Consider the following 22048-nt stretch of genomic DNA (forward strand, 5'->3'; position numbering starts at 1 on the left):
GAAAAGATCCATTGGAACTCCTCAACACAAAAAAGCATTCAATCTTTGAAGGCTTCTGCATTAGCTTGTCCTTTCTACCTTTGAGAACAGCAAATTCAATAATGCCTGACATGAAAGGCTCCACCAACTCAAGCTCCCAATCATGAAGCCTGATGAGAAACCTAACTTCCAATGCCCTTACCTCCCTCCACACTCGATAATTGGCAAACAAGGCACCCTTATCTGCTGCAATGCCAAATGAACCTGAAAAGCAGTACTTCAGTGAAGATTCTTTGCATCAAACAAAAATTTCATCCTTACACATTTCCCACAAAGATTCTATTATATGCGTGAAAACCCCCCCCCCCCACCCTCTTTTAATGGCTTTCCACAAACCTAAGCCAAATGCCTCTTAAGAACCTCGAAACTCCAACCACCACCTTCCTATTCAAATTTTACAGTACCAACTTTCTCCATAAACAATCCATATCAACCATAAATCTATACAGCCACTTTCCTAACAAAGCTCCATTGAGAAACAACAAGATTCTAATCCTCAAGCCACCCTCTTCCTTTACTTATACATATGTTACATGGGTTCAGGTAAGGGTGGTGGTTGCGGGTACACGTCTAGGTGTCAGATCCTTTGCATCCCAAAATCTTAGGAGTCTAGAACTCAGAGATTCAGCTGAGAAGGATCTCAACTATAAGCGCAAGTATTTGGATACGGCATTAATTAAAAATTGACATTAAATATAAGCATAGTAAGGTAAGTTTTAAGTTATCTACAATATTACATGGTTAATTGTAATTGAAAACATATTTATTATAATTTTTCTATTTTAAGAAGATATTAAGCTTATCTTACTTTGAATTATTGTTAATTATACATGAAGAACGTATTTATTATAAGTCTTTTATTTTAATTTTGTAAAAAAATTATAATAGATTAGATATTGATAAAATATAATTCACATTTAATTTTTTTCTCATATGAAAAATTGAATTTGTATATTAATTATTATCATTTATCTTTAGATTTTTTAAGATATTGATTTTGATATTTATCTTTATATTTTTATTCTATTAATTTTTCTTTATCTTTAAATTTAATATAATATTAATTATTGTATTTATCTTTAAATTTTATTTTAAAATTAAAAAAGAGATAAAGCAACTATTAATTATTATATTTTATTATAATTTTCAAAAAAATTAAGAAAAAGATAAAACACTTAAGCTACAAGAGTTAGAAATTAATTAAAAAAATCTTTAATTTTGTGTAACAAGGTTTAGAAATCAATTTAAAATTTTTTATTTTTTAGTATAATTTATTTTATAATTATTATCTAGTATAATGTTAAAAAAAATTAAGAAAGAGATAAAAAGAAATAAATGTATCTGAACCAATATAAACTTAATTTTCAAAAAATTAAAGAAAGAGATAATGCAACTAAATATGCAATATATCTTAAAAGTATCTCACACCCACACCTACACCCACGTCATATCATGTCGACAAGGGTATTTGGCTGAAATTAAAGCGTTTGTGTATCACAGTCCTTTACTGTATTGTCTGCCCGCATGCAGTTTCTTCTCAGCTGCCTTAACACCTCACAACCCACAAACACACAAAACAAAAACCTTTCGATCCAAACATGAAAGGTCTCTCTAGAGCTTCTCCAATCTATTACTAACCACAACAATCATAATAACATAAAGTAAACAAGAATGCAAATTACATGTTACAACTTGCTAAAGTAAATTTAAGTCAAAGCATAGGGTCTACAGAAGGACTAGAATAGAAGAGTACAAATTATATTCATTATTTACAAAGAAAAAGCTTAAGATGGATTCAAGACAGAGGGGACAACAAAATGGAATAGAAATAATAGTTCCAGAAGCAAGCCCAAGCAAGAATAAAATCTATATTTACAAACACATTTACACAGAACACCAGACGTAATGCACAGCAATTTTGGTACATAGAAGAAAGAATAAGAAATGTTAAGACATAGATGAAAGGCATGATTGAAAGTGTAAAACCAAAACAAATACATGACTTGCCAGGCTAGATGACATAGGCGTATGGTACAGTGGTTGCTCTTCAGGCAGTTTCTTTTTCATAAAAATAGAAGATATCGAAAAAGCAAACTTCGTTCTGCCCCAAATATGGTTCTAGTTTTCCTCCTTACCCTTGATAATAACCACTAACACTATAGTAAAGAACAAGGACAAAGAAGGTTGCCACAGTGAAGGAACAAAGTTATATCAACAATGTATTTGTTTCACATCAACAAATTCAAAGAAATAACAAGAGAATGTAAAGTATAATTTCAAGAGAAAGGACCCGTATCACTTGTGGCAGAATCTGTGGGAATAAAACATGTGAAGAGCTCTCAAGAAGTTGTAGAGGTCATCCCCTCTTTGCCAATTCTAGTTTTTGTGGAAAAAGCAGAACGAAAGATTTCTGAGGGTCCGGAGACCCCTCATTTTCCAGTGAAGGACACGTTCATTGAATCATTTTTTGCTTTTCTTCAAGAATTAGAGGGGTCAAACATTGTCACAATTGTAGATTACATTGGTAAGCCTAAGGCTGTGATTGGTTTGAGCAGATGTATAAATAAAAACCAAATTACGACATGAAAGATAAAAGATCTACAAGTACATACAAGTCATATGCAAACCATCCAACCAGAATTTCCCGAAAAATAGGAAGTCATGGTTGGCATGGCTGCACTCAACAGAGCGTAACAATAAAAACCTTATTTCAAGTCAAAGAGAAGCAACTTCTGATGTCAAAAAACTTCAAGGATTCTATAGTTTCAGTTAGGCAAATTAGAAGCTAAAAAGCAATAACTAAACAGGCAAGTCAACTAATAACATTGTGTGATCCTTAGAGCAGAGAAAGACGGAACTTTATGAAGTTGCATGAGCACAAGCTCTAAGTTATTCAAACCTAATCTGGGAAGTATCAAATATTCCTATGACGTCATCATCTGTTTTACAAGAAACAATTGCCTATTATAAACTTTAAGATGCACCTCACATTTAACTTGATAGAAATGCTTATCTGCAGCTTACTTGTGCGCACAACCAGAACAGAAAGGACGAGGCAATGACCAAGTATGAGTCTCTCCCGACAAACCACTGCTCTCCGTTCCACAAGAGCACCTCTAGAATCAAGAACATAGCGTTCAGAGTGGGGCCCACCCAAACCGGCTGGTTCTTCCCGATTGAGTTCCTAGAATAAAGCAGATGGTGATATTACTTTTTTAATCAGGAATTATATTACAAGCCATATTTTGTGTTCAATGGTACAACCAGATTCGAATGAGGCAGAAAGCAGATCCCATTTTGAAATATGATCTATATTATTGAGTTTAGTCAAGTCTTATTATCCTTTTTTCAAAGACTAGCATGATTGTAATGAATTGTTAAGATGGATAGACAAAAAATTTCTGGGCAATACCAATTACCCTTAGCCCTAATTTATAGAAAACAATTCACATCATCGTATACTTAATTTGAAAAGTATCATATCAGAAATAAGATTACAATATATGAATAGACAGATTCATATCCTCTTCAATCAAAGTACTTTCAGTAAGAAAACTTCTCTGTTTTTTTTTTCCCTGACGAGTACAACATGTCAAAACAATACAGCACAGATCCAAACAACAGGATAGAGGTTGTAACTAGAGAGTAGACTTATTTGTACAGTTTTGTTTATTGAGTAGCAGGTAAAATTCATAAAATTCCTGCTATTTTGACAGGTCAGGATTCTGTTATTACTTTCAAAGATAGGCCAACCCAAATTCTGCCTAGACCCATATACCATAAGCCTAATCCCATTCCAATACAGCTTAAAATTTCCAATTATGCAGGACCACATACACTTCCAAAAGCTTAAACTAATGGGGGGAGAGGTAGCCCCACATATAAGCCTAATCAACATTTGTAATCAACAGATGTGGGACATTGAACTTCTGTCCGTTTTATGTTAGACACCACCACTCAATTGTTGACTCCCACATCAATGAGCACAGGGCAAGCAAGGCTAAACCTCACTTTGATACCAAATGACATGTGACCACATAAACTCCCAAAAGCTGAAGTTGATTGGGGGTAGAGGTAGCCCCACATATAACTCCAACCAACATTGGTAATCAGCCAATGTGGGATATTGGACTTCCATCCATCCTATGTCATCCAAACTGTAGTTGGCATTATATTCAACTCGGTTAAATCTTCTGGAAAATAGAGCAAAGCTGATTTCCAGGAAAATGGAGTCTTCGGTCATTTTTTCACGTTATCTCAACCTCGGTAAAGTTTTAGAGGATTTCTTAAAGAAGATTCCAAGAATTTCAACAATGTATGGGTGAATTTCCAGTCTAAAGCAAACACCTTTCAAATTTAGATGTCAAATCATTGAAGGAGCATTTTTCAGGTAAAGTATTATGTTAAATATATGATCCACACACATCTGATATATTTCACATCAGTTTTTGTAAAAGCCCAATAGTCAACTAAAATGAAAAAGGAAGAGAAAAACAAAAGTTCACTTAATTTTTCCTTCTATTTACTTCCTTTTACAAAACCAAGTGCATTCCTAATTTCTCTAGCTCCTCCTACTTGGGCTTGTAGGTATGTGGATTTTTCAACATTTCTTAATTTTCTCATGATCTTGGGTTTTTCCAAGTGCATGGATTTTCTACCATACAAGAATAAATACATTACTTTTTTTTCAAGACTCTTCTTACAGGAAATAAGCAAATATATCAAAAAGCTCTAACTAAAAAGGAGTGTACAAGCTAGTATATAGGAAGTACATATAGAGTATCCTCATGGCTGCAGAAAAACCTAACACAAAACCCTACAACAAAGTAAACTATTTCCAGGTTTACAATAAACTCTAAAGAAGAAAGATCAGTTCAGCCAAAAGGATCACTAAACAACTCATGCAAAGATTTGGTGGAAGGAATTTTTCAGCAATTCACCAGCATACTCCATATTTCAAAAGTTATATTCCTTCTCTCTTTCTTAACACACTAGAACAAACATAATAGAGTCATCATCCATACTTCTGTTAATATGCAATACAAAATATATTGATAAGCACCTACCAAAAGCAGGGAGTGTCACTAATGCATGCACTAACTATACACAGAACGCCACAAACAAAAGGAAAGAGTGAACAATAACAACCCCTACTCCAGTTAAAAGCATCAATGACGTCAACCAAAGAACTATCCTCCAACTCCAAAGAAATTATGGACCACTCCAAGAGAGATTTGATGTGAACTCTTTCACTTTTGATTAGCATTCTCCTTGTTAAAAAGTGTCATTTTCTCTCTCCTCAAATACCAAAACATAAGGGAGCCACCGTCCACACCTTTTTCCATCACTTGTCCAACACTGCACAAACCAACCCAGCAACCTCCTTAACTGTCCCTGGGAACACCCACCACCACCTGAATAACGCAAGTAAGAGATCCCAAACCAACCAGGCTTTAACACTATGGATAAGAATGTGGTTTGTTGTCCCCATCTATTCTGGCATAAAATACATTCATCAACCAAAAGCCACCCCCTTCATGAGTTCGTTTAAGGTTAGAATCTTCCCCCAAGTTGGTTCCTAATTAAGGAAGTACACCCTTGGTGGAGTACTTCCCCCACCACCTCCTTAGTGGCGACTTGATGCATCCTTTTAGAAGTTCACACTATGGATAAGAATGTGGTTTGTTGTCCCCATCTATTCTGGCATAAAACAAATTTGTCTACCAAAAGCCACCCCCTTCATGAGTTCATTTAAGGTTAGAATCTTCTCCCAAGTTGCTTCCTGATTAAAGAAGTACACCCTTGGCAGAGTACTTCCCCCACCACCTCCTTAGTGGAGACTTGATGCATCCTTTTAGTAGACAAGGAAACATAAAAAGTTTTGAGGAGAAGCAACCCCTCCTTACCTTCCTCCCAGACAAGACTGTCCTCCCCCTCCCCTTAAGACATTTTGGCTGAAGATGCTCTAGAAAAAGATCCAGCACCTCTATTTCCTACCTTCAAAAATAAAGATTCCAAATTTCCAATGCCCTGTTCTTCTTCCACAACCCATAAATCTGCCACTCCAGCATGTTTGATAAAAGCAATGCTAAAGAGAGAAGGAAAACCCTCTTTCAGTGGACTCTCCTATCACCAAGAGTCTGACCAAATTTACTTTTGAGCCAGTTTCAGCCACTATCAAGCTTCTAGCCCTAAGCTCCTCCCAGCCTCTTCTAATAGCTTTCCCACAAGCCCACCCCAGACAGCTTCCACAATTCTTTAGTAGACCAAGTGCCAGACAACATGCTGGCCTTACCACAATGGTAAGTAAACGGTTAATCAATTCCCCTCCTGTTTAACAAGCAGGTGCTGCTAAGCAAAGCCTAACACCTTTTCACACATTAACTAGTCAAAATGATATTTTCCTAGACACACCTCTCACATACAGAAGCATACCTTCAATGATTTAACTGAGAACATTTTACTTCTCAAAAATCTCTAAAACCAATCAATCTTTGCAGTCCCTACAAACAACCAAGTGAAAAGGGGAGGAAAAGAAAAAACCACCACCAATTCCAACTCTCAATCATAAAATACGGGGTTTTTGTAAGCATTATCATTCTGCAAAATTTACCAATTTCCCAAAATATCCTTGAATGTGACAAGACCCTGAACTAAATCCTGTCTAGATTCTTGACTGTAACAACCCACTTCTGACCGGTTAACATAATTACCACAAGGACACTAGAGCAATAACCAATTGATTTTAAAAGGCATTTGTAAAAGACAAAATCATGAATTTCAAACCTTCATAAGAGAAATCAACCGCTGTCTAAGACCAGTATTGATAAGATCTTCCAAATACTTCTGAATGTCAGCCACAAGATCAGCTTCAAGCCCCTGGTCAAGTACAACAGCCTGGAAAAGCAACAAATAAAAATTCAAAGGGAAAGCACAAGAACCAGACCTACAATAAAAAAGAACAAGAATGACAAGAATTGGTACCAGGAAAGACGTACCCTTAAGAGTGTGTATAGAGCTGTTATTAGATCTCTTCTCTCTGTATACCAGAGTCCCTCTGCAAGACGCAAAATTTCTAATGGTTCTCGACCCATTAAACCCCACTGGACGTCAAAATTGAATAATTAAAAATAGCCATATATGAGAGGATCAACATGCCAATATATAAATTATTAGCCAAAAAAAATTAAGAAAACAAAGAGAACATAAATCTACCTCCTGATTGGCAGAAACAAGCAGACGGACACAATCAATCTCATTGAGATGGAGATCATCACTCAATTTCAGAGCCTAAATTTCCAGCACAAAGTAAGACATGAAAAAATTTAATTAAAAAAAATAATGAAGAAGAAACTGAACCTATCACTGTAAGACTAATCATGACTGCATCCAGAAAATACTAAGTTAGCACAAATCTTTAAGGCAAAACAACACAATCAATTTGAGAGTGAAGAAAACTGAGAAAGTAGCAAACTCCACGTGCAATTTCCCAATACAAATGAAATTTTGTTACAAGAACCAAAAAGAATAAGGCTATTATAAAATATACTGCTCGTCCAATCACCAGTTACCAAAGTATTACAGCACCCCTAACCCCTAACACAAGGAGCATCATAGAATAATATAAGGCAAATAAATATTTCCACAAAATTTCCATGTTTCAGGGTTATCGATAGGATATTATAGAGGAAATTTCCAATGAAATTTCAACAATTTATCAGAATCCCCAGCATGCGGAAAGTTGGATCTTTTGTCACTTGGGCTATTGCTCTTATTATTTATACTTGCATATGCTATATTTATGTAGATAATCTCGGATCCTTCTTATTCACTGAATAAGGATAAAATCCAAGACTTGGTATATTTTCTAATGATGGGAGAATTTGTTACCTGATTGTATTTCTAATTGCTAGCTGTAATATTAGAGCTGGTTTTGAATCTCCTAAAAGAAAGGGTTGTGGTTAGAAATAAAGGGTTGTGGTTAGAGAACCTAGCCTATAAAATCAGCTTGTATTGAAGAAATAAAATAACTTAAGCAATCTCCATTCAAGGGTCTGCATTTTCTGCAGTGTTTTTTTTTTTTTTTTGTTTCCTACCCAGCTTCATGGAATTGGAGCTGGTGCCAATTCAGACGAAAAGATGTACAGAACAGCCTTAACTGGTGAGCACAAGGATGCCGGTTCTGAGGTTTCTTCAGAAGTCTCTCAGCCTGTCCCTACAAGTTCATCCACTGCAATCTTTCCAGCCTTCTCTGAAAATTCTTCCCTTCAAATCACAACCACAAAACTAAATAATCAAAATTTCCTTCAATGGTCTTGGTTTGCTCTAATTGTGATAAGAGGATGAGGCCGCCTTTGCTATGAAGATGGTTCAATGAAAAAACCTAATCCAGGAAATCTCTCTTTTCCAACATGGGATGCACAAAACTCTATGGTTATGATGTGGATTGTGAACTCAATGAAAGAAGATATCAAGGACTCTTACTGATATTATTCCACTGCTAAGGATATGTGAGATGCATTAACTCTGCCCAACTTTTTGAATTTCAAAATAAAGCTCGTGACTTGAAACAAGGAGAGGTAGATGTTGCCTTTCAATGCCCTAACTTGATTGTCGCAGAAAATCAATCTTTATGTCCAAATTCCATGTTCAAATCCTAGAGATGTTGAACTATAAAAAAAGCAAGTTCAAAAAGAACATATATATGATTTATTGGCAGGATTAAATCCCAATATTGATGAAGTCAGGGGTCTGCTTCTAGGAATAAAACCTCTTCTGTTGATAGTTGAAATATTTGTTGCAGTTCAAAGAGAGGCAAGCCAAAAACAGGTTATGATGCGCAGATCAAAACCATCATTGCCTGAAGTTTCAGCCCTAGCGGTTCGTGTTCAATAATCTCCTAAGAACTCGAAAAGAAACAATCTTTGGTGTGATTTCTACAAGAAAATAAATCACACAAAAGATCGATGTCGGAAGTTACATGTAAGCCACCAAATTGGAAGAACAGTAAGGCTGGAAACTGAGATCCCTTGGTTTTCAAATTTCGGCCAAGGTCTCCAACCAATTTAGTCCTAGCTCGAAGCATAATGTTTCTGGTTAAGGTACATAATTTTTTCTTACCAATGAGCAAATGGAGCAGCTTTACATACTACTCAAACCATCACAAGACACCAATACTTCATTACTAGCACAAAGAGTTCATTTTTTCTCAGCCTTAAGTAGTTGTGGCAATGATTTGAAATAGTTGGTGATCGACTATGGAGCCACAGATCACATGACGAGCCGCGAAAAATTATTTTCATCATACAGTCCTAGGTCAGGGAGTTTCAAGGTTAAAATAGCAAATGGATCTCTTACAACAGTGGCATGAACTGGAACTATTAGAATTAGTCCTAATATTGAACTACATTTTGTTTTCACATGTTCCAAATTTGTCTTGCAACCATCTCTCCATTAGTAAGCTAACTAGAGATTTAAAGTGTGGTGCTCATTTCTTTGAGTCTTCTTGTGTGTTTCAAAACCTAACTTTGGGGAAGAATATTGGCAATGCTAGAGAACTGGAGGGGCTATGCTATTTTAAGAAGAAAGTTGTAAGTGTTTAGCTAGGTTGACAATTCCAAACAAAATTCCTAAGTGTCTTCTAGCTTAGTTTCTTTAAATCCTCTTCAGACCTCTTGCCCATGAAGATCAAGTAGTTGAAATTGCTAAGGGACCAAGGTAAGTAATTGAGGTTGGGGTTGGATGAAATAGATTCAACCATATGTTTTTAAATGTTGTTTGTCTTGAAACATTTTTTTTTTTGAAGTGTTAGGGAAGCTTGGGAAGCTTTTTTTTTTTTTTTTTTTTGATAAATAAAGAGATTGTATTAAAAAGCCACCAAAGCAGTGGCTAGAATTACAAGAAAGAAAAAAACGCCTCTCACACCCTAGCTGAACGCCAAGGCCCTAGGAGCAACCCAAAAACCACCCTTAACGGGAGAACACCCAATCAACAAAATCAACTAAGGTCGAGGGACCATCTTTTATAGACATCTTTGTCTCCGACCAAAGAAGATAAACAAAAGAAGACTTAAGCCTTTGAATTGACAGCTCTATTTCCTCAAAAGCCACTTTGTTCCTTGTCTTCCAAACCGTCCAAAATAGGCACAACGGACTTGATTTCCAAACACCCTTCCTCTTCTTACCCACAAAGGTCCCATTCCACCCCAAAAGCATCTCCTTCATCGTGGCTGGCAGCAACCATTGCACCCCGAACAAAAAGAAAAGCAACACCCAAAGAGTCCTTGCCTTTTCACAATGGAGTAGAATGTAATCAATTGATTCTTCGTTCCTTTGGCAAAGGTAACATCTATTCGCTAGTGCCCAACCTCTCCTTTGAAGCTGATCCAAGGTGAGGGCCTTCCCCCACGTTGCTTCCCACCCAAAAAAACTCACTCTAGGCTGCACCGAGACTTTCCAAATAGCCGACGAAGGGAAGGAGGCTGGATGGCCTGATACTAATGATTTATAAAGAGACTTAACTAAAAACTTCCCAGATTTACTCTCTCTCCAAATCACCCTATCATCCACACCTTGCTGAATTCGTTTCCCATTTAAGGCCACAAAAAAACTGCACACCTCGTCCAACTCCCAATCATTCAATGGTCTAGAAAACAACGGGCTCCAACTTCCCCCACTCTCATTGCACCTCCAAACATCCTTAACCCAAGCATCCTTAAAAACCACCAAAGCAAATAAGGAAGGAAAAGAAACACAAAGAGGTTCATCCCCACACCAAATATCTTTCCAAAACTTTACCCTTTGCCCATTCCCCACAACAAAAAATAGCCTACTTTTTACAACTTCCCAATCCTTCCTAAGAGTTTTCCACAACCCCATACCCCCCCTCCCCCCTTTGCTTCCTTTGAACTCCATCCCCCTTGCTCCTCCCCATACTTTCCCCTAATCACTTGGTTCCAAAAAGCCTCTCTCTCAATAGCAAATCTCCAACTCCATTTACACAAAAGAGCCTTATTGAGGATAGAAAGGCTCTTAACCCCCAACCCCCCATTACACTTCTCAAGGCAAACTAGATCCCACCTAACCAGATGAAGCTTCCTCTCAAGAGCCCCACCTCCCCATAAGAAATCCTCTAAATTCGCTCCAACCTCAGTCTGACTTTTCTTGGCATAGAGAGCATGGACATAAAGTAAATAGGCATACTAGCTAGAGTACTCCGAATCAAAGTGATCCTACCTCCTTTGGATATGTATTGGCTCTTCCATCTAGCCAATTTTTTCCTCATTCTCTCCTCCACACCGTCCCAAACAGCTAGCGATCTGTACGGCGCACCTAAAGGCAACCCCAAATAAGTGGTTGGAAGACTTCCAACCTTACAACCAATAGCTGTAGCCAACTCCTCTGCATCATCCACACAACCCACTGGAATAAGCTCACTTTTATCAAAATTAATTCTCAAACCACATTAAAATCCAACTTAAATACAGCATTTGATCCTTGGAAGCTCCACAAAAAACCAAAGTGTCGTCAGCAAACAGAAGGTGTGACACTTTAACTCCCTCGCCACCCCTGCTACTCGCCTTACAACCTGACACAAAACCCCCCTTTACTGCACTCCTCATGAGACTACTGAAAGCTTCCATAACCAACACAAAAAGGTACGGAGAGAGGGGATCCCCTTGTCTTAACCCTCTAGAGCTTTGAAAAAAGCCTGAGGAAGACCCATTCACCAAAACGGAAAAACTGACAGTGGAGATACACCACTTCATCCACCTAATCCATTTTTCCCCAAACCCCATCTTACTCATGACTGAAAACAAAAAAGACTATTCCACATGATCATACGCCTTCTCAATGTCCAACTTTTTTTTTTTTTTTTGATCAGAAACAAAGAAGATTATATTAAAAAAAGAACAAATACATGAGAGAAAAAAGAGGCAAAAGAAAGAGAAAAAAACCAAGGGAAGGATGAGAGGTCCTTCCTACACAAATACCAAGGAAAACACCCAACAATAGAACTCTAAAAACAAAAGAAACCCCAACAATCTTCAAACTCTTGAAACGCAAACCCCAATCCAATTGAGTTGTAGAATGCTTAGAGGAACTCATCTAAAAGCTTCAGTACAAGAAGCCCAAAGAGAAGAATAAAACCGGATCAAATCCCAAACCGTCTCTTCCGTTCTCCCTTTATCCTCAAAGATCCTGTTGTTTCTTTCTTGCCACACCATCCAAATCAAAGTAAGGCAAGCAATTTGCCAAAGTGTCTTGCCTCTTAATGAGTTCCCCAAGCCTTTAAAAGAAATAACCAACATGTCCTCAAGGCTCCTTGGAGGGACCCAAATCATACCTACTAGATTGAACAACCTGTGCCAAAGTCCCATGGTAACGGGACAATGAAGAAAAAGGTGATCAACCGACTCTCCATTTCCTTTGCAAAGAATGCACCATTGAGGACAAAGGGCTTTGTAGGGTCTTCTCAATTGCAACTTGTCATTAGTGTTTACCTTCCCATGTGCTACTAACCAAGCGAGAGCCTTAACCTTTGAAGGGACTTTTGAGCTCCATAAAAACTTGGCCGGAAGGAACATTAAAGGACTTGAAACTCTTGACAAGGCATAGAAAAAAGATTTCACTGAAAACGAGCCTGACGAAGACAAAGACCACGCTCTTGTCCAACTTGCGCATCACTACCCCTTCCTTACTTTTTAAAACCGAGTCTAAAACTTCATTAGCCACAAGAACAACATCCAAAATTTGCCTTCCTTCCACGAAAGCATTTTGAGCCTTGGAGACCACCTTCCCCACCACCGTCTTTAACCTATTGGCTAGAACTTTAGCCAACCACTTATACAGACCTCCCACCAAACTGATAGGCCTAAAATCCCTTAAGTCTTCTGTCCCTCTTCTCTTTGGGATCAAAACAATAAAAGTAGCATTAAGACTTTTAACGAAACGGCCATGGTTATGGAAATCCCTAAAAAACCCCATGACCTCCTCTTTCACAAACTCCCAAGAAGATTGCCAAAAAGCCATAGTAAATCCATCAGGCCCAGGCGCTTTATCCCCACAAAAACCTTTAAGAGCCTCCAGCACCTCCTGCTCCGAGAACGGCTCCTCCAGATTAGCTGCATCCACAGCTTCCAACCTCTCAAAAGACATCCCCCTTATGCTAGGTCTCCAACCTCCCACAGCAGACAGCATAAATTTAAACTCATTTTTTTTTATAAGTAAGCACAGAATATATTGATAAGAGGCCAAAAAGCCACACGTATACAGGGGGTATACAAATTAGCTAAGCTTCACAACCAAAAGGAAAACAAAAAAAAATCCCACCAACCCTTATGTGGAGGCTATCCACTCCAACGAGCCTATAAGAGATAGCGACCTCTCTCCACTATACATTCTCGCCCAACACCATAAATTACAGACAAAAGAATTTTTTAGTTTCTGAATATTTATCATTCCCCCCCTAAAAGCAAGCCTATTTCTTTCCTTCCAAAGGGTCCAAAAGATGTACAACGGTATAGACTTCCATATCTTTTTCCTTTTTTTCCCTACAAAAGGGCCCCTCCAGCTTAATAAGACCTCCTTTACAGTTTCTGGAAAGACCCACTGAACACCAACCAAAGCACATATCATATCCCATAGGACTTTTGCCACTATACAATGTATGAGGATGTGATTTACAGTTTCCTCTTCGCAACCACACAAGAAACACCGATTAGGGAGATGCCACCCTCTTTTCTGAAGCCTATCTAGCGTAAGCACCTTGCCCCAAGTAGCTTCCCATGCAAAAAACATAATTTTTGTTGGGACTTTATCGACCCAAATGTTGTTCTTCTGGAAATTGTTAGCCACGGTATTTACCACCAAGTTGTAGGCTTCTTTTACTTTAAACTGTCCGTTTCTCCCTCCTTTCCAAAAAACAGCATCCTCTTCTAAAGTAGGATTGTACCCCCCTCAAAGTATGAAGCAGATTACCTACCATCTCCAACTCCCAATCATTGAATCCCCTCACAAATCTTAAATCCCAATCTCCTTGGCCCACATTCTGATCCCACAATTCTTCTACTGTGCTATTCCTATTAGCAGCCATCCCATAAAGGTGGGGAAACCTTTGGGACAGCACTGTACAACCGCACCAAAGATCATTCCAAAATCTGATTTTGGTACCATTCCCCATAAATTTAAACTCATTCACCACCCCATCTCTAACCTCATTCTCCTCTGTTAACCAAACTCCATTTATTTTGACCCGGAATAACATGTTCCTCCTCCTGTGAGTGTTGGCCATCCTGTGGAAGAAACTAGTGTTCCTGTCCCCCTCTCTCAGTCAAACTTCCCTTGATTTCTGTCTCCACGAAATCTCTTCCAACAACGCCCACTTTTTAAAATCCTCCTTTGCTTCTCTCCTTGCGTCCACCTCCTGAACAAAGAGAGGCCGAGTTAATTCCACTTTGTCCCAAAAATCCACCTTATTCAAAGCCAAAACCTTATTGACCTCCACTTCACCAAACTCCAGTTTATTCCAATCTCTCAACAAAGGCTTCAAAGCTTTCAATTTAGAAGCCAGCACAAAGCTCACAGACCCACTAAAATTGAGGCCCACCCACCACTCCTGCACTTTTTCTTTGAATCCTTCTTCCTTCAACCACATATTCTCAAACCTAAAAGGCATCGAACCACTCCTAACTCCTCCCTCATCTAAAAGAGTTGGAAAATGATCCAATACCGGCTTAGGAAGGACACACTGTATAGTCCCAGAGAAATGATCCTCCCACTCATTCAAGACCAAAAACGATCAAGCCTTGAATGGGATTGATTGTTCAAACCTCCCTTCCAAGTGAAGGAACCTCCTTGCAAAGGCAAGTCCCTCAACTCTAAATCCTCAATAATCTCCGAAAACTTCCTCATTGAAAAAGATAATATGCCCCCCTACTGCTTTCCACAGGGAACCTCACAACATTGAAATCCCCTACCACACACCAAGGATCACTCCAAAGACCCCTCACCGCCCCTAATTCAACCCAAAAATCCTCCCTTTCTTTCTTCAACGAAGGCCCATAAACCCTAGAGAATATCCAACAGAAATCATCCTCACAGCTTTTGAATTTGCAGGATACTGAAAAGTTCCCCACTTCCGCTTCCAATAATTGAAGCACCCTCTTAAGCATTTTTTGCTGAAGTTTTCAAAATGCCCTGTTCCTGGATCGATCCAGCTTCAGGCCAAATTGATCCAGGTCACAATTTGCTTGATCTTTTTTCAAGCATAGGATCAAGGGTTTCTCCTACCTTTAAAAGGCAAAATCCACTTCCAGAATTGGTGAGAGAGACATTGCAGTTGTTTCCCCTGATTTTTCTCATTCATTTCCTAATTTAGGATATTTGGTTGTCGAGAAAATCCAACTATCTTCCTATTTTCCAAATGGTTTCAATGGATTTTCTTGACTAAAAAAAATAGGTTACTTGCCTACTTCATTCATCTCTCAACTTCTATACTATTTGGGTTTGGGTGAAAACCCATTTCTTTTTTAGTGAGCTTCAAGAGGAAGCCAAGATCAAGCTTGGTAAGGATGTCGAGTATGTTCCCAAAGATGAAGATATGCAACTGAAGTATGAAGGTGTTGGTCAAGCAGTCCATGAAAGCTTAGAGAACCTGAGCTAGGTAAATCCTTGTACACATGGTTTGTTCTTCATAGTGGAATTTTTTATTGGTTGTAGGCTCGTGGTTTTTAACCTCTTTGGAGGTTTCCCACGTAAATCCCAATGTCCTATATCTCTTTCTCTTGTTCTAATGCTTGATTAATTTTTAGTTTAGCTTTACATTTGATACTTATGGATATAGTTGATTAGAAGAACAATGAGCTAATATTGGTGTGATTTCATTTGGATATCATGGATGGTGTCTATGTTTATTTTGGACAACGTTACTTGGAGTGGGAAATTGAATCAATGAGAAAATAGCAATTATGAACTATTTAGGGAATGTTGTTACATTTGCTTGTGACTTGTATTTGAAATTTATTAGGGGAGTGTTGTTGCATTCATATTTGTATGTGATCTTTACTTTATGTTGTAAAGTGTTTGAAGAGAAAAGTTGAGATTTGTAAAAATCTCTAAGGTTAGATAAATTGTGTTGGGAGATCTTTTTAAATTGTTCAACAACACCTATTCACCCCCACCTCTCTAGGTGTAATCCATATTTGAGATTCACTTTCAAAAGTCGAATTGAATAAGCAAGCTTAAACTACAAGTTGAAAGCCTCTTTTTAGAGAACAAGAAATAATGTTGTAAGTCTCTTTCATAGTTACGAACTTTGTTTCCATCACTATTTCATAATGGAGATTTCTTTCAATGTGAAATGTGTGAATAGCCAAGCATGTTCGTTCCACTTATCCTCCTCAAAAATACAAAGTTTCATCACCTTTTTTCATTAGTCCATAGTGATATTTGGAGCCTTTCACAAGTTAAACATTTAACGGAAAAAAAAAAATGGTTTATCATATTTTTTAATGATCACACTCGGGTGTGTTAGGTATATCTTTTGAAAGGAAAATTAGAAGCAAAGCCAGTGTTCAAAAATTTTTGTGACGTGATTAACACCCAATACAACGTAAACATTAAAATTCTCATAACAGACAACGAAAAAGAATATTTTAAACCTATTCTAGGAAGTTTTCTCTCTAAGAAAGGCATTATTCATCAAAGCTCCTACATAATAACCCTCCAACAAAATGGCATTGCTGAAAATAGAATCGTCACCTTCTAGAAGTAGCGGGAGCCATTATGTTTACAAATAATGTACCAAAATCCTTCTGGGGGGATGTTGTCCTTGCTACCTACTATCTAATAAACAGAACGCCAACCTAGATTCTCAATTATGAAACACCATTAGTTTGTTTCCTTAAAGCCTATCCTCACAACCAATCTATCTCTTCACTTCCATTAAGAGTTTTTGGTTGTACCATTTTACACATTCACAATAATCATAGGAATAAACATGACCTCAAAACTGGAAAATGTCTTTTTTTAGGATATTCTCCTACACAAAAAGGGTACAAAAGTTACTCACTAGAAACACACAAGTATTACACTTCTATGCATGTGACATTCATTGAAAACCAACCTTTTTTTATTGAAAATTTCCCTAAAGGGGAGAAAGTAAGGAAAGAATAAAATATTTGGGATACCATTGCTCCTATATTTGCATTACCACATGAGCCTGAACACCCACAAGCACCCTCTGTTAAACCTAGTATGACATGAACAAGGGTTCAATAACAGGGGGAGACTTGGAACTCCAATCTCCTCGACCACTTGTTTATTCAAGACAAAAGAATATTCAAAAAGCGGAGCACCTAATAGACCTCTTACAAAACCATGAATCTGAACCAATATCAAGAATTCAAACTTCTAACCCACATTTTACTTTTGGAGGTGATGATCTTAATGTTCCTATAACTCTCGAGAAAGGAACCCAATCTTGTAGTTGACAATGCTATAAGTATCAAGAGGTTCAAGTCAAATGAGTCTGATATTAAGGGAAGGATTGTTAGGCATGCAACAATGTCACTCCCCAAGAAATGACAATAGAAGAAACAATCCCAGGATGAGGTTTGTCAAGTCAAAGATAAGCTTACCCTGCTATAAGCATCGAGATGGGTTCAAATCACAAGAGCCCTATGAGCTCTATGAGTGAAGGCACCTGAATTGATTGGTAGGCAGGGAAATGGGTGTATTATGGGCACATAAGGTTGAGAGCCCCCTCTAAGGTTATGGCTTTCACCTAGTTAGTGGCACACAAGAAGACAAATACCAATGATATGCTATAGTTGAGAAGACCTTTCAAAGCCCTTAGCCCTGATTGGTGCATTCTTTGTAGGACTAATGAGACAATTGATCATCTCTTTTTACATTGTCCAATCACTTTGGCATTGTGGCATAGGATCTTCTCACAGGCGGGGATGAAATGGGTTCAGCCAAACAATATTTGTGATATGATGGTGATCTCTTTCAAGTGTTTTGAAAACTCTATTAGAAGCAAGACTCTTTGGAGGATCACACATCTCTCTTTGTTGTGGATTATATGGAAAGCGAGGAACGCTAGGATCTTTGAGGACACTTCAAAGACTCCAAACATGATATGGGATGTGCTTCATTTCTTTGTTTCTTTTTGGGCTTACTGTATAAACATTTTTAACGCTATCCTTTGAGTGTAATTCAACTTAGTTGGTTGTCGATTTACACCCCTTAAGGTAGGGTCTACAAATCCAGGAGTTGTCACACTTGTATAAGCTTTTGTTTGTTTTGTTTATCCCCTTGTATAAAGGAGATTTACTTAGCTCTTTTTTATCAGATTTGTATTTCATGAGGATTTCTCATCATTTTCATGTTTCTTTTCTTATTTAATATATTTGTTTGTTTCTGATTTAAAAATAATAATAATAATAATAACTGGGTGTATTATGGGGTGGTCAAGCCCTACTCTCAACATCTAAATGGTTAAGCTTCAAGATGAGTATAAATAAGTGTGACATCAAACCTCATAAAGAGGATTAAAAGCAATAAATCAAGAATACGGGATGCAAGGTTAGAGATAATTACACCATACTATAAGTGATGGTATGAGTAAAGGCCATGAAATAGATAGTTAAGCCCCACTATAAGCCTCAGGATGAGTAAAGGTCCCAAGATGGGTGTATTATGGGATGGTAAGCCTCATTAAAAGCCTTCAAATGATTTCCCACTATGAGCATCTAAATTGTTAAATTCTGAAATGAGTGTTAATAAATATGATCTCAAACTACTAAAGCAAGGTTAAAAGAAATGAACCAGGATGAATATGTAAAGTTGAAAATAGTTTTTTTTTTCTTTTTTTGATAGGTAAATAAAGATTGTATTAAGGAGAAAAGAAAATATTCATAATGTATACAAAGCAACCCAAAGACCAAAAGAAGAGGCGCAAAGACACAAAAACTAGCAACCGTGCCCTACAAATAGACTAACTAATCCACAAATTCTAACAATGACAAAGAACCATCCCCAATATACAATCTAACCCAATCCCAAAAAAGGTTTAACAAAGAATTTTTAATTATTTAGCCCAAGCTTTCACAATTGTTGAAGGCTGCCCTATTTCTCTCCCTCTAAATGGTCCAAAACATACACAACGGAGCAACCTTTCAAACCTTCTTTCTCTTTTTTCCAACAAAAGAACTAAGCTAGCTCAAGAGAAACCCCTTAACTGAAGAGTGCATCACCATTGTACACCAAAAAAACAAAAATCAATTGTCACAAAACACGTGCTTTTGTGCAATGAAGGAGAATATAATCACTCATTTCTTCTTTTTCTTTGCACATGAAGCATCTATTAGAAATCCTCCAACCCCTCCTTCTGAGCTGATCCAGAGTCAAAATCCTAACTCAGGTTGTTTCCCAAGCAAAGAAGCTAACTCTCACTAAGACACAGGAATTTCATACTACATCATAAAGGAAAGGCTCTGCTCTCCTACTTGCCGAAGAGGAGTAGAAAAACTTTATTGAAAAGTGTGGAATTCCTGGTTTAGAGCCCTACTTTATGGGACAATTTGAGGAAATCATGGGTTGTAGCCTATTTTAGTTAAGTTTTTTATTTGTTTTAAGAAAAAGATTAGAATAATATCTACAGCCTTTATGATAATATCTCCCGCCTTTATTCCTTACTTTATTTGGATTGTTTTTTCCCATTAGTAAGTTGCTAGAATCAAGGAGATTTTGTTGACAGTCTATTGTCATATTTCTTATATAAGACCCTTTGTAATCAATTAGATTTTCAAAATTAAGTGAATAGAGTTTTCTCCTCATTCTACAAGAAGTTACCATTATGTGAACCCAACCACACTATAATATCCTCAAAGCCCAAACTAATGGAGTGATCATACAATCTCCCAAAAAATACATCTACTTCCTCTAACACCTAATCATGCAACTATCTAACAAAATAGGGCACCAGCTACCATCTTCCCAGACATCAACCACCTAAGCATCTTTTGAAGATGTTATAGAATACAAATCTAGAGACAATTCCCTTGAAGGTGCGTCCCCACACCACCCCCTCTCCTAACCTTCTTTTCCTCCTTTAAGAGAACCATTTCCCTTTCCTTTGAGTCCCAGTACCCTACTTGCACCATGGCCGATAGTTTCTTAGTAGAAACATTACCAAAGACCACCTTGTTCCAAAACGTAAGATCCTATTTCAAGGCTTTGAGCTTGACCGCCAAAATGTGGCAAAATGAGCCTTTTACACTATACCCTTCCCACTAGTTTCTCCCCAACTCTTAGAAACCTTCCACCTTCAACCACATGTTTTCAAATTTGAAGGGCGTTTTGTCTTTCCTAATCCCTCCACCATCAACCACATGGTTTTGGAGAGATGCTTTGGAGTAGACCACTAATCTAGTTTCCCCAATACTTAAAAACAAGAAAACAGTCTAACCTAGAAGCTAGTCTATTATTTAATCCTCCACACCAAGTAAATGTACCACCAGATAAAGGAAGATTTATCAGTTTCAAATCCTCAACAACCTCTAAAAAAACACCTAATAGAAGCTAAAAATCTCTGACAATTCCTCCTCTCCCCTAGGAATCTCACAACATTGAAATCCCTTCCAACACACTAAGGATCATTCCAAAGACCTCTAATATCACTCAATTCATTCTAAAAAATTTCCCTCTTCTCAATCAGAACAAGAGCGTAAACCCCTGTAAACATCCAAATAAAATTATCCTCAAAATTTTTGAACTAACAAGAGACTAAGAACACCCCCTTCTCCATCTCAATAAGCTCCCAAAAGACCAAATTTCCCCTGATTAGCCCTTAACTACCATTGCCCGCCATGCAGACATCTACCCACGCCCAAGCTCCTCCCTAAAGAGGTGACATTTGTTGAACCTTTGTTTCTTGAAAATAAACAAGGTCAACCAAGCGTGAGCAAATCAAGGACTTGATGACTCCACAGTCATCCCCCTCATTGATCCCTCTAGCATTCCAAGAAAGGATATGAGCTTCCTTGACCGACTCTTGCTAATTCCCAATTATTTTTCCCCCTCATACATCATTGTAAACATCATGATGGACAAAGGCCCATGAGTAAAAGCCTTAAGATGGATGGTTAGGCCTCATTATAAGCCTTTGAATGAGTAAAGGCCCCTAGACAGGTATGTCGTGGGATGATCAAGTCTTACCGTGAGTCTTTGGTTAGTTAAAACCCAAGATGAGAGGATAGAGGATAAAGTTCGATGGGGAGGGTGAATGATATAGAGGATTTGGTTTTGGAGTTGGGTTGTAAAGTGGGTGGTCTACCTTCCTGTTATTTGGGTTTGCTTGGGGGCACCCTTCAAATCAGAGGTGGTATGGGATAGTGTTGAAGAGAGGTTTCGGAAAAGGCTGGCTATGTGGAAGAGACAATATATATCAAAAGGAGGAAGACTCGCCCTAATTCGGAGCACTCTATCTAGTTTGCCGGTTTACTTCATGTCTTTTTTCTTTTTGCCCAGAAAAGTAAGGCTGAGGTTGGAGAAGATTCAAAGGGACTTCCTGTGGGGGGGAGGTGCACTTGAACAGAGGCCACATCTTGTTAGGTGGAACTTGGTTTGTCTAGAAAGAAAGAAAGGTGGTTTGGGGGTGAGAAATTTAGCTTTGATGAATAAAGCTCTCTTGGGTAAGTGGAATTGGCGCTTTGCCATTGAAAGTGAGGCTTTGTGGAAGCAAGCGATCAGTCACAAATATGGTGTAGAGGAGGGGGGATGGTGTACTCGGGCAGTAAGTGGGAGGCATGGAGTAGGGCTTTGAAAAGCTATTAAAAAGGAGTGGTTGGGTATGAATAGCAGTTTAGCCTACCGCGTGGGTAATGGTGGGAAAGTGAGATTCTGGAAGGATAAGTGGTGTGGAGATGAGCCTCTTTGCGAGTATTTCCCTTCTTTATTTGTCATTTCCCTGGCTAAAGATGTCTGGGTATCGGATGTGTGGAACC

At 37.9% G+C, this 22048-nt stretch overlaps 1 protein-coding gene across 2 annotated transcripts in view; it reads right to left on the reverse strand.

The window, feature by feature from the left end:
* LOC117924488 (nuclear pore complex protein NUP205) overlaps positions 1–22048 on the reverse strand; it is a 64170-nt gene that overhangs the window by 39625 nt on the left and 2497 nt on the right. For both annotated transcript variants that reach the window (XM_034843112.1, XM_034843111.1), the window contains exons 3-6: positions 7255–7329; positions 7038–7142; positions 6826–6936; positions 3064–3223 (exon numbers count right to left, since the gene is read on the reverse strand). In XM_034843112.1, the coding sequence (XP_034699003.1) occupies positions 3064–3223; positions 6826–6936; positions 7038–7142; positions 7255–7329 (451 nt within the window). The remainder of the gene's footprint in view (positions 1–3063; positions 3224–6825; positions 6937–7037; positions 7143–7254; positions 7330–22048) is intronic.

The sequence above is a fragment of the Vitis riparia genome, chromosome 11 (assembly GCF_004353265.1).
Source record: "Vitis riparia cultivar Riparia Gloire de Montpellier isolate 1030 chromosome 11, EGFV_Vit.rip_1.0, whole genome shotgun sequence".
NCBI classification, from domain to species: Eukaryota; Viridiplantae; Streptophyta; class Magnoliopsida; order Vitales; family Vitaceae; genus Vitis; species Vitis riparia.